General features: G+C 46.1%; 1 protein-coding gene across 3 annotated transcripts in view; it reads left to right on the top strand.

The window, feature by feature from the left end:
- Window positions 1–13,654, top strand: part of LOC139540435 (choline transporter-like protein 5-B) — an 88,719-nt gene that overhangs the window by 3,548 nt on the left and 71,517 nt on the right. For all 3 annotated transcript variants that reach the window (XR_011668194.1, XM_071344251.1, XM_071344250.1), the window contains exon 2: window positions 13,531–13,579. Coding sequence is in view for 2 of the 3 variants with exons in the window: in XM_071344251.1 (XP_071200352.1) it covers window positions 13,531–13,579 (49 nt within the window). In the remaining variant the exon portion in view is untranslated. The remainder of the gene's footprint in view (window positions 1–13,530; window positions 13,580–13,654) is intronic.

Below are 13,654 nucleotides of genomic sequence, written 5' to 3'. Positions count from 1 at the left end.
TAGCGAGTGAGACAGCTGCAGTTACAACATAGAAAACAGCTTCAGGTCTTTGTCTTTTGAGTCCCTGTTACTGTGAGGTTGGTGATGAGGACTTTGGTTGAGAGCAACACACTGTACTGAATGATTCAGGTCTATCAACAGATTCCACTCAGATGGATCATTATCCTGAGATGAAAGTCAGCTACTGTTGCCCCCTGTGTTATTTATTCTGTATGTGGGGAGGTGAGGGACTTGCATAACACCTCAGGGATGTGCTGCGTTGCACCGGTTTCTCAGCCAACTCCAGGCTGATCTGAATGACAAAATGACTGTGAGAGATGAGAAGGAAAGGAGAGAGTGGTAGAGGCCTATGAGAAGGAAAGGAGAGAGTGGTAGAGGCCTATGAGAAGGAAAGGAGAGAGTGGTAGAGGCCAATGAGAAGGAAAGGAGAGAGTGGTAGAGGCCAATGAGAAGGAAAGGAGAGAGTGGTAGAGGCCAATGAGAAGGAAAGGAGAGAGTGGTAGAGGCCTATGAGAAGGAAAGGAGAGAGTGGTAGAGGCCTATGAGAAGGAAAGGAGAGAGTGGTAGAGGCCAATGAGAAGGAAAGGAGAGAGTGGTAGAGGCCAATGAGAAGGAAAGGAGAGAGTGGTAGAGGCCTATGAGAAGGAAAGGAGAGAGTGGTAGAGGCCAATGAGAAGGAAAGGAGAGAGTGGTAGAGGCCTATGAGAAGGAAAGGAGAGAGTGGTAGAGGCCTATGAGAAGGAAAGGAGAGAGTGGTAGAGGCCAATGAGAAGGAAAGGAGAGAGTGGTAGAGGCCAATGAGAAGGAAAGGAGAGAGTGGTAGAGGCCTATGAGAAGGAAAGGAGAGAGTGGTAGAGGCCTATGAGAAGGAAAGGAGAGAGTGGTAGAGGCCAATGAGAATCCTCTATCCTGAGGACAACCCAGTGTTCTTACTGACATTGATGACATTAGGATCCAGAACCAATTCTTACTGTCACTTAATCAGTGAAGTCAAGTAAGTCTGATTGCTTTGGGTCCTGTAACACCCCATGCAACCTCAGGCACATTGACAACAGAGTCGCGTCAGCGAGTTGTTATGCTCGACATTGAAGCGCCGCTGTATTAGGGAGAGGAGGCAGTCTGAAATGCAATATTTAGTGTGTGAATGACAATAAAGAAACATTGTGTGTTTAGCTAAGCATTTAAGCTGTGGTGTCTCTCCCTGAACCTCCACATTACACAAGACGGAGATGAAGAAACAGGCGTCATTCCCGTGACTCAACCTTAAAATCCATATAAACCCAAACCAAAGCCTGTTGAGCTTGTCACTGATCCAGCATGAGAGACTAATTTCACAGGAACACAGGGCTGCTACTGATATGCCTGGGGACCTAGCTGCATTTCTGTCCCATCACACCCTGCTACATCACACAAGTAGCCAAGGTCACAATCCCCCAACACTGCCTGCCTCTCTCTCTACTCTGCTCCTGTCTCTCTCGCTCTCTCTACTCTGCCCCTCGCTCTCTCTCTCTCGCTACTCTCTATTCTGCTTCTCTCTCTACTCTGCCCCTGTCTCTCTCTCTACTCTCTCCTCTGCCTCTCTCTCTCTACTCTCTCCTCTGCCTCTGCCTCTCTCTCTCTACTCTCTCCTCTGCCTCTCTCTACTCTGCCCCTCTCTCTCTACTCTGCCCCTCTCTCTCTACTCTGCCCCTCTCTCGCTACTCTGCCCCCCTCTCTCTACTCTGCCCCGCTCTCTCTACTATGCCCCCCTCTCTCTACTCTGTCCCGCTCTCTCTACTCTGCCCCCCTCTCTCTACTCTGCCCCCCTCTCTCTACTCTGCCCCTCTCTCTGTACTCTGCCCATCTCATCAAAATCAAATCAAGTTTATTTTATATAGCCCTTCGTACATCAGCTAATATCTCGAAGTGCTGTACAGAAACCCAGCCTAAAACCCCAAACAGCAAGCAATGCAGGTGTGGAAGCACGGTGGCTAGGAAAAACTCCCATGAAAGGCCAAAACCTAGGAAGAAACCTAGAGAGGAACCAGGCTATGAGGGGTGGCCAGTCCTCTTCTGGCTGTGCCGGGTGGAGATTATAACAGAACATGGCCAAGATGTTCAAATGTTCATAAATGACCAGCAGGGTCAAATAATAATAATCAAAGTAGTTATCGAGGGTGCAGCAAGTCAGCACCTCAGGAGTAAATGTCAGTTGGCTTTTCATAGCCGATCATTAAGAGGGTCTCTCTATCTCTCTCTATCTCTCTCTACTCTGCCCCTCCCTCTCTACTCTGCCCCTCTCTACTCTGATCCTCTCTCTGTACTCTGCCCATTTCTCTACCTCTCTCTGTACTCTGCCCATCACTCTGCCCCTCTCTCTGCACTCTGCCCATCTCTCTACATCTCTCTACTCTGCCCTTCTCTTTACTCTGCCCCTCTCTACTCTGCTCCTCTCTCTGTACTCTGCCCATCTCTCTACCTCTCTCTCTACTCTGCCCCTCTCTCTGTACTCTGCCCATCTCTCTACCTCTCTCTCTACTCTGCCCCTCTCTCTGCACTCTGCCCATCTCTCTACCTCTCTCTCTACTCTGCACTCTGCCCATCTTTCTACTCTGCCCCTCTCTCTCTACTCTGCCCCCCTCTCTCTACTCTGCCCCCCTCTCTCTACTCTGCCCCTCTCTCTCTACTCTGCCCCCCTCTCTCTACTCTACCTCTCTAGTCTCTCTCTACTCTGCCTCTCTGTTTGCTGTAGGCTAGCTGCCAGAGGCTGACACTGAAATGCTAACCCAAACCCCCTGTGGGAGCCCATCCTGTACCCTGCCGCCTCTTTCCCCCACGGAGTGGATGTCAGTGTGGTGTGTTTACAAGGCTGGTAACAGGGAGATGTTTTAAATACTACTCATTTCTTAATGAACTAACTCAGTGAGAGTCCACTCCAGATATTCCAGCTGAGTGTAGTCCCGGGGGCTCAGTTGGTTGGAGCATGCTGGTTGTAACATAAACGTGGGTTTGATACCTGCACTGGTAGATGATCTATTGGGGAACCGAGTTAAGCTCAGGGAGGACTCAGCAGTTGGTTATATAAGTCCAGACATTTGGAGTTCTTGTGTCAAAGGAGAACTGGCGGCACACGGGTGACTTTATGTTTTCTGAGCAGATCAGCCGGTCAAACGTTTTAGGACATCTACTCATTGAACGGTTTTTCTTTATTTAAAAAAATGTTCTACATTGTAGAATAATAGTGAAGACAAACTATGAAATCTCATATGGATTCATGTAGTAAGTGTTAAACAAATCTAAATATATTTGAGATTCATTAAATATCCACCCTTTGCCTTGATGACAACTTTGCACACTCTTGGAATTCTCTCAACCAGCTTCACCTGGAATGCTTATTCAACAGTCTTGAAGGAGTTCCCACACATGCTGAGCACTTGTTGGCTGCTTTTCCTTCACTCTGCAGTCTGTCTCATCCCAAACCATCTCAATTTGGTTGAGGTCGGGGATTGTGGAGGCCAGGTCATCTGATGCAGCACTCCATCACTCTCCTACTTGGTCAAATAGCCCTTACACAGCTTGGAGGTGTGTTGGGTCATTGTCCTGTTGAAAAACAAATGATAGTCCCACTAAGCGCAAACCAGATGGGATGGTGTATTGCTGCAGAATACTGTGGTAGCCATGCTGGTTAAGTGTGCCTTGAATTCTAAATAAATCACTGACAGTGGCACCAGTCACCAGTTCTGCATCAGATGACCTGGCCTCCACAATCCCCCGACCTCAACCCAATTGAGATGGTTTGGGATGAGTTGCCCCTGTCTCTCTCTCTTTCTACTCTGCCCCTCTCTCTACTCTGCTCCTCTCTCTCTCTCTACTCTGCCCTTCTACTGTCTCTCTCTACTCTGCCCCTCTCTCTACTCTGCCCTTCTACTGTCTCTCTCTACTCTGCCCCTCTCTCTACCTCTCTCTATACTTTCTGATCCACACCCTTACCTTAAAAAAAAAGTTATTTGTGACCAAAAGATGCGTATCTGTATTCGCAGTCATGTGAAATAAATTCATTAGGCCCTAATCTATGTATTTAAATTGGCTGATTTCCTTATATGAACTGTAACTCAGTAGAATCTTTGAAATTGTTGCTTTGCTGCAGGAGGGACTGGTGCGTTTCACAAAATAGATGGCATCATGAGGATGGAAAATTATGTGGATATATTGAAGCAACATCTCAAGACATCAGTCAGGAAGTTAAAGCTTGGTCGCAAATGGGTCTTCCAAATGGACAATGACCCCAAGCATACTTCCAAAGTATGGCCATCACAAAGCCCTGACCTCAATCCCATTGAAAATTTGTGGGCAGAACTGAAAAAGCATATGCGAGCAAGGAGGCCTACAAACCTGACTCAGTTACACCAGCTCTGTCAGGAGGAATGGGCCAAAATTCACCCAACTTATTGTGGGAAGCTTGTGGAAGGCTACCCAAAACGTTTGACCCAAGTTAAACAATTTAAAGGCAATGCTACCAAATACTAATTGAGTGTATGTAAACTTCTGACCCACTGGGAATGTGATGAAAGAAATAAAAGCTGAAATAAGTCTCTGCTATTATTCTGACATTTCACATTCTTAAAATAAATTGGTGATCCTAACTGACCTAAGACAGGGAATTTTTACTAGCATTAAATGTCAGGAATTGTGAAAAACTGGGTATAAATGTATTTGGCTAAGGTGTATGTAAACTTCCGACTTCAACTGTATGCGATCATATACTTAGGATGTAAGCAAGGTTTGAAATTATTACGTTTTAGTCTGGCTTCTTGTAGTCAATTTGCCGTCTACAAATTATTTGTAATTATGTTCCGGCCCCCTGAACTTCCGCTCAATAAAAAATTGGCCCGTGGCTGAATCTAGTTGATGATCCCTGGCCTAGACCAGGTTTGGTGCCCCTGAGGAATAGTGAGAGAGAGGGAACTGTTTAGAGAGAAAGAGTGTGTGTGTGTGTGCCCATGTCTGAAATATAATACAGCCATCTGCAGCTGGTTCTAAGATAGATTCCAAATCATTTAGGTTGGACAGAGAGAGTGGGGAGTCTGATCAGCACGCTACACCCAACAGAGCCTCAGAGGAGTTTATGCTCAGGCCATTCACACTGCCTGTGTGTCATAACCCAACAAGCAGAGTTGAGATTGGTGTGCCAAGCCTCTGATAAGTTGGGTTTGGTGGTGAGACAGAACACATTTATATTTTAGTCATTTAGCAAACACTTTTATCCAGAGAGAATTACAGTAGAGGTTTCATACGTTTTCTTCTCACTGGTCCCCCGTGGGAATCGAACCTGTAACCCTGGCATTGCAAGTACCGTGCTCTACCAACTGGGCTACACGAGACCACAGACAGGGTAGATACAGTAGAGACAGACCTGACAGAATACTAACAAGCGAGAGATGTCTTAAAGGTGGAGAACGCCACTCCCAGTCTTTAATATGTTCCTGAATGGACAGAATGAGAAAAGGTCAACCAAAAGGCTTCTCAGGTCCAACCCATGTGTTGCACCTGTTGAGCCGTTTTCCTGGTCACCTTATGAAAGAAGCCTGTGGAACCTGTGGACGGTGGTGCCACTTGTCTGCCTGTTTTGGTGTGTCTGTGTAATCGATGAGTTAATGGGGAAACATGAGAAAGGCGGAGGAATGGAGAGAAACGGGGAGAAAGAGAGGGCGCAGGGAGAAACGGTGCCATACTGTACTTATGTTGTATAATAACGTACACAATCCCAATAGGCCAATATCTCAATTAAGAGGTGTTTTAATAAAATAGTATGCTGCTGTTTTTGTGACCTGAAAAATGTTTTATAACAGACACATGCATTTAGTCTGGCATCCCTTTTTGTAGCCTTTTTTCGAGCCCTCTCATAGCCCTCTACCAAGAACATCCTGTTCCACCAATGATAATGACAAAATTCATTTCTGTACAATGTCACATTTACAGCGCTCTGAAAGGATGCTAGAGATCGTCTAGTTGAAGCTGTCCTATGTCTTCAAGTACATCCATTGATTAGTCACAGAATGATTGGAAGTGGAATGTGGTTGGAGTGAAACTATCAATCTGTTCTGGACAGTATGTCACAGTCAATGCTGTCAGTTCTGTGGTGTACATTGACCCATAATGCTATCGCTATGGCAGACTGAGGATGCAAATAGGATTGGAGTATGAGGATTAGTGACAAAGCCTCTGTCTGAACCTGATGTGTAATGTCATACCCAGTCTGCCCTCAACGCCCCAGAGAGTAGCTATAATCGCCACAATTCATTTGCTGGGCTGAAGAATCCTATAGTTTTTTTTCTCCTGGAGAAATGGAAAACACTAGTAAGATGCTTGAGGAGGGTGGTCACGGGCGCTAGCAAGACAGAGGTCCTGGGTTCGAGCCTCAGTGTGAGCCGACTCAGGAGGAATCGGTACTTGCTTAGTAAGCAGCGTAACAACAAATGGAAGCCTAGCCGCGAACTGCCCAGTGACACGAGCGTACCAGATGAGCTAAATTACTTCTATGCTCGCTTCGAGGCGAGCACCACTGAAGCACGCATGAGATCACCAGCTGTTTTGGACGACTGTATGATCATGCTCTCCGTAGCCAATGTTTTTTATTTATTTTATTTCACCTTTATTTAACCAGGTAGGCTAGTTGAGAACAAGTTCTCATTTACAACTGCGACCTGGCCAAGATAAAGCAAAGCAGTGCGACACAAACAACAACGCAGAGTTAAACATGGAATAAACAAACATACAGTCAATAATACAATAGAAAAAGTCTATGTACAGTGTGTGCAAATGAGGTAGGATAAGGGAGGTAAGGCAATAAATAGTCCATAGTGGCGAAATAATTACAATATAGCAATTAAACACTGGAGTGATAGATGTGCAGAAGAGGAATGTGCAAGTAGAGATACTGTGGTGCAAAGGAGCAAGATAAATAAATTGCAGTATGGGGATGAGGTAGTTGGATGGGCTATGTACAAGTGCAGTGATCTGTGAGCTGCTCTGACAGCTGGTGCTTAATGCTAGTGAGGGAGATATGAGTCTCCAGCTTCAGTGATTTTTGCAGTTCGTTCCAGTCATTGGCAGCAGAGAACTGGAAGGAAAGGCGGCCGAATGAGGAATTGCCTTTGGGGGTGACCAGTGAAATATACCTGCTGGAGCGCGTGCTATGGGCGGGTGCTGCTATGGTGACCAGTGAGCTGAGAAGGCGGGGCTTTACCCCCGCTTTGTGAGTAAGACCTTTAGACAGGTCAACATTCACAAGGCCGCAAGGCCAGACAGATTACCAGACGTGTACTCGAAGCATGCGCTGGCCAACTGGCAAGTGTCTTCACTGACGTTTTCAACCTGTCCCTGACCGAGTCTGTAATAACTGCATGTTTCAAACAGACCACCATAGTCCCTGTGCCCAAGAACACCTGCATAAATGACTACCGACCCGTAGCACTCGTCTGTAGCCATGAAGGGCTTTGAAAGGCTGGTCATGGCTCACATCATCACAAACATCCCAGAAACCCTAGACCCTCTCCAATTTACATACCGCCCCAACAGATCCACAACAATCTCTATTGCACTCCACACTGCCCTTTCACACCTGGACAAACTAAACGTCTAAGTGTGAATGCTGTTCATTAACTACAGCTCAGTGTTCAACACCATAGTGCCCTCAAAGCTCATCACTAAGCACCTCCCTCTGCAACTGGATCCTGGACTTCCTGATGGGCCGCCCCCAGGTGGTAAGGGTAGGCAACAACACATCTGCCATGCTGATCCTCAAGACTGGGGCCTCTTAGGGGTGCGTGCTTAGTCCCCTCCTGTACTCCCTGTTTACCCATGACTGAGTGGCCAAGCACAATTCCAACACCATCATTAAGTTTGCCAATGACACAACAGTGGTAGGCCTGATCACCAACGATGATGAGACAGCGTATAGGGAGGAGGTCAGAGCAAAGGAGATGATTGTGGACTACAGGAAAAGGAGTACCGAGCACACCCCCATTCTCATCGGCGGGGCTGTAGTGAAGCAGGTTGAGAGCTTCAAGTTCCTTGGTGTCCACATCACCAACAAAAATATAATGGTCCAAGCACACCATGACAGTTGTGAAGAGAACACAACGATATTCCCCCTCAGGAGACTGAAAAGATTTGGCAAGGGTCTTTAGATTCTCAAAGTTCTAGAACTGCACCATCGAGAGCATCCTAACGTGTTGCATCACCGCCTGGTATGGCATCTGCTTAGCCTCCGACCGCAAAACGCTACAGAGGGTAGTGCTTACAGCCCAGTACATCACTGGGGCCAAACTTCCTGCCATCCAGGACTTCTATACCAGAGGAAGGCCCTAACAATTGGCAAAGACTCTAGCCACCCTACTCATAGACTTTTCTCTCTGCTACCACAAGGCAAGCGGTACAGAAGCGCCAAGTCCAGGTCCAAAAGGCTTCTTAACAGCTTCTACCCCCAAGCCATACTTCTGCTGAACAGCTAATCAAATGGCTACCCTGACTATTTGTATTTTTTGTACGCTGCTGCTACTCGCTGTTTATTATCTATGCATTGTCACTACTCCTACCTACATGTACATATTACCTTGACTAACCTGTACCTCCACACTCTGACTCGGTACCAGTACCCCCTGTATATAGCCTCGTTATTGTTATTTTATATTTTCTTAACCAACGACGCAGTTTTTAGAAGGGCTCGTAAGTAAGCATTTCCCGGTAAGGCAACAGAGCCAACACACTGGGAGTAGAGGAGCCTAGCAGGCACCAGGCAACAGAGCCAACACACTGGGAGTAGAGGAGCCTAGCAGGCAACAGAGCCAACACACTGGGAGTAGAGGAGCCTAGCAGGCACCAGAGCCAACACACTGGGAGTAGAGGAGCCTAGCAGGCACCAGGCAACAACCAACACACTGGGAGTAGAGGAGCCTAGCAGGCAACAGAGCCAACACACTGAGAGTAGAGGAGCCTAGCAGGCACCAGGCAACAGAGCCAACACACTGGGAGTAGAGGAGCCTAGCAGGCAACAGAGCCAACACACTGGGAGTAGAGGAGCCTAGCAGGCAACAGAGCCAACACACTGGGAGTAGAGGAGCCTAGCAGGCAACAGAGCCAACACACTGGGAGTAGAGGAGCCTAGCAGGCAACAGAGCCAACACACTGAGAGTAGAGGAGCCTAGCAGGCACCAGGCAACATTAGCCAAAACACTATGTTCGCTAACTGCCACAGTATGCCTTGGAGGCATTTTCCAAATGTTGTTGACTATAGCCCTTCATTCAGCCTGACTGACCCCAGAACATCACACATCCGCTACTCTCTCTACACTGGTTAAGTCTAAAAACAGCACAGTCGTCAACCAGGGCCGAGTCTACTGGTGGCCCAGTGTTACCGATTTAATGTCAGGCCCCCGGTACTGTATAATGGGACTGAAATCACTTTGGAGAATCAGAGTAAAGCTCAGAATTCTTCTTGGAGGAGGAACAGGGCAGGCTACTGTGGTGAGCCAAGCAGTCAAGCAATAAAGCCAAGCAGTAAATCCTGGTTTCGTGTGTACTGATGAGAATCTAGTGCATTTCAGCTACTCATGTTGTTGAGTAATGTTCTTAGATGTTCACTGAGTCCCCTGATAACTTGTGTTTTACGTCCAAGAGAGTATTCAGACAATAGTATGATGAGCCACCCACGCCAAGCTGGTGTCCTCTCTTTACACCCTAACAGTTGGCCGAGGCCCACAGCCCCCCATCCGTTCCCCTGTTGGACACTGTGGTGTTTGTCAATGAAGTGGGGAGCGATATTGCAAGCCCTCCCGAAACAATATTCTCCTGCCCCTTGCTGTTGCGCAATCTGTCCTCTCAACATTAGCTTCCCTTCATCTCTGTATGAATTAGCTTCCGCAATCCCCCCCCCCCCCCCCCCCCCCCCTGTACAGACCAGTCTGTTTTCACCACGATGGATGACAAATGTTCACACACTGAGGTCAATGAAAATGATTTTTCTCTCTATTTATAATCTACCTGGCTGCTTGAATTCCGGTCCAACAGATACAGTAGTCAGCTCACAACCCCCGGCAGCTGGACCTTTAATAATCTCTGATGTTAGTTCATCTAATGCTACCTGCTGGCCGCTGGTTTGTAGGAACATCCCCCGGGATATACAAACAACAACATGCGCCATGCGGACGTGTTGACACAGATCCAACCGTTCTCCTACAGGACCTGGTTTCTAATATCTGCTCTGAAGACATATATTGTAGGAATTGTCAATGGGGAATTAGTTTGGCCATTTGCCATTGGCAGTTAATTGAACTGGCTTTGAAAGTTCTGTTGAAACTTTCTCTATGACCCTGATGGTGTCCCGGGGTCCATCCCGACATGTTGCACTCATCTAAGGGACATGTGTAAACATCTGTGTCCGGGTCACACAGATACTAAGGTGGTGAGATTGTAGTTAAGGACAATGCGGTTGTTTTGCTGCTTTTGACTGAGGAAATAGATGGTGTTGCTGTCATGACCTGCATGTCTTGGAACATGGCAGGCTAAATCACCATAATAGTTCGGCAGGCTAAATCACCATAATAGTTCGGCAGGCTAAATCGCCATAATAGTTCGGCAGGCTAAATCACCATAATAGTTCGGCAGGCTAAATCACCATAATAGTTCGGCAGGCTAAATCACCATAATAGTTCGGCAGGCTAAATCGCCATAATAGTTCGGCAGGCTAAATCGCCATAATAGTTCGGCAGGCTAAATCACCATAATAGTTCGGCAGGCTAAATCACCATAATAGTTCGGCAGGCTAAATCACCATAATAGTTTGGCAGGCTAAATCACCATAATAGTTCAGCAATTGGTTTGTCACTGCATCATTGATGTCTCATATCTTTATAGCACAGATGTGCATCCGTGTGTCAAACATATCGATGTGGTTTGCCTATTGAAATAACTTGATGTGCTTTATAAGGAAATAGCTAGCTCAGTAACCTGGTCCCAGATCTGTTTGTGATGTCTTGTCCTGTGGTCATTGTCATGCAAAACGTGACCAGGCTGTTAACACAACTCGACATCTACGCTCTCTCTTATCTGAATTCCAAGGTTGCTGTAGTCTCCTGCTGACTGCACCTGGTCCTGTGACTCTATGTCCTTGGCTGAGAGATGCAGATTAATCCTAGAAAATCTCCAAGGTCCTGGGCGTCTTTATTTAGAACCAAAATACAACGTCATTGCGGTAGAGAACAATCGACTGTATACTCAGTGGGTTGGAGGTGCACAGCGTCTCTGGCACAGGGGGTTATGGGTTCAAGTCCCTTGAATCTGGTACTTTTACATTTTGCTTTGCATAAATAACTAATGACCTCCTCCGAATGTGATGCCTGAATATCGGGACAGTGCCGATGGAGACAATGTCTTCACCCAGAAATGTTGAACACCTCAGCCACGTGATTGATCGTCAACATGAGAGCGTTGCAATGTATCTTTCTCACTCTCTCTCTCTCAGCCAATGACACCCAGTGATTCATGAGTGCTCAGTGAGGAGGCCAAGTGCGTAGAAAGGGTCCCCGGCACTGGGTTCTGCCAAGTGGGCTGTATCTCTGAGAGCAGAAGCAGGCCTTCAGAGACAGATGGGAGATAGGCCCACTCATGTTGCTCTGAGAAATGACACTCTCTGTGTGATGATGAATGTGCTCACAGGAACAGTTCATACTGCAACTCCACGGGGGCACCGGCAAACATATACAGCACACATACCAACACATGTTGGGATGTGCATGTGGACACACTCTCACACACTCAAGCAGCACAAACACATACACATAGTGGCTTGGCATCATGTTAGCATCTCAGTATTGCTACACAGGATGCGTCTCAGATGCCACACCTCTACTTAGTCCACCACTTTTTTACCGGTAGGTAGTTATGCACTGTTAGGGGAATAGGGTGCCATTTGGACTGAAGATACAGGGAGGAGCTGTGAACTGACCTAGTTAGTGCCCTCCCAGGCAGTTGGATGTTACACTTATTGCAGGACCAGACCAGACACAATGTTATGTCTACTGGTAGATGTGCTGTTCTTTCACTTTCTCTCATTGATTCCTGTTCCTGTCAGTATCACCATGTGCAGTTACTGTATGTTGCTGGAGGACCGTTTTTAAACACTTTATTTCTGCTCTGTAGTCTACATTCAATAACTTCTCTTTTGATCTCATGCAGTGCCGTGAAAAAGTTTTTGCCCCCTTTTTAATTTTCTCTACTTTTTTGCGTATTTTTGATACTGAATGCTATCAGATCTTCAAACCTAATATTAGATAAATGGACCCTGAGTGAACAAATAGCACAATGATTACATACTTTGATTTATTTCCTAAACAAAGTTATGCAACACCCTGTGTGAAAATGTATTGCCCCTTTACTCTGAATAACTGGTTGTGCCACCTTCAGCTGCAATGACTCAACAAACACTTCCTGTAGTTGTTAATCAGTCTCTCACGTCTCTGTGGAGCAATTTTGGACCACTCTTCCATGCAGAACTGCTGTAACTCAGAGACATTTGTGGGTTTTCAAGCATGAACTGTTCGTTTCATGTCCTGCCACAACATCTCAATTAGGATTAGGTCTGGACTTTGACTAGGCCATTCCAAACCTTAAAATGTGTTGCTTTTTCACAATTTTAATGTAGACTTTATTGTGTGTTTTGGATCATTGTCTTGCAACATGACCCAGCTGTGCTTCAGCTCAGATGGAAGGCTTGACATTCTCCTGTAGAATTCTCTGATACAGAGCAGAATTCACGGTTCCTTCTATTAAGGCAAGTCGTCCAGGTCCTGAGGCAGCAAAGCATCTCCAAACATCACACTGCCACCACCATGCTTAACCGTTGGTATACGGTTCTTACTGTGGGATGCAGTGTTTGGTTTTCACCAGGCATAATTGGACCCATGTCATCCAAAAAGTTAGACTTTTTACTCATCTGTCCATAGAACATTCTTCCAGCAGTCTTGATGATCATCCAGGTGCTTTTCAACAAACTTGAGTCACCTTTTGGATGAGATGCGTCCCATTTATGTCTGGCGAAAAAACAAACACTGCATTCCACAGTAAGACGTGAGAGACTGATAAGCAACTACAGGAAGTGTTTGTTGAGTCATTGCAGCTAAAGGTGACACAACCAGTTATTGAGAGAAAGGGAGCAATAACTTTTTAACACAGCGGAATTGGATGTTGCATAACTTTGTTCATCAAATAAACAAGTATAAAAAATGTGTATTTGTAAACTGAGGTTCCCTTTATCTAATATTACATTTTAGTTGAAGATCTGATAACATTCAGAATGAAAAATATACAAAAATAGAGTAAATCAGAAAGGCGGCAAATACTTGTTCACTGTACATGTAAATTGTCTTATCAATATTATATATTTCCCTGTTTCTAAGCCGAGTAGTTCTCCAAGACACCGTTGTGTTGCATGTTAGAGGTAACAGACTCTTGGTTTATGAATGGTAACCACGCTATGATCTGCTTCCCTTACAGGTGAGCCACGCCACTTTGACCCCAGCTTCAGAGGACCTATCCATAACAGGTACTGTACTCACTGGTCAACTCCAACTTCCCTTGCATGTTTGACTTTTTCAGCTGAAGAAGCTATAGAGACATT

This window comes from Salvelinus alpinus, chromosome 15, assembly GCF_045679555.1.
Source record: "Salvelinus alpinus chromosome 15, SLU_Salpinus.1, whole genome shotgun sequence".
NCBI lineage: Eukaryota > Metazoa > Chordata > Actinopteri > Salmoniformes > Salmonidae > Salvelinus > Salvelinus alpinus.
The sequence above is the reverse complement of the archived record's forward strand: the minus strand, read 5'-3'. Positions and strand labels throughout refer to the sequence as shown.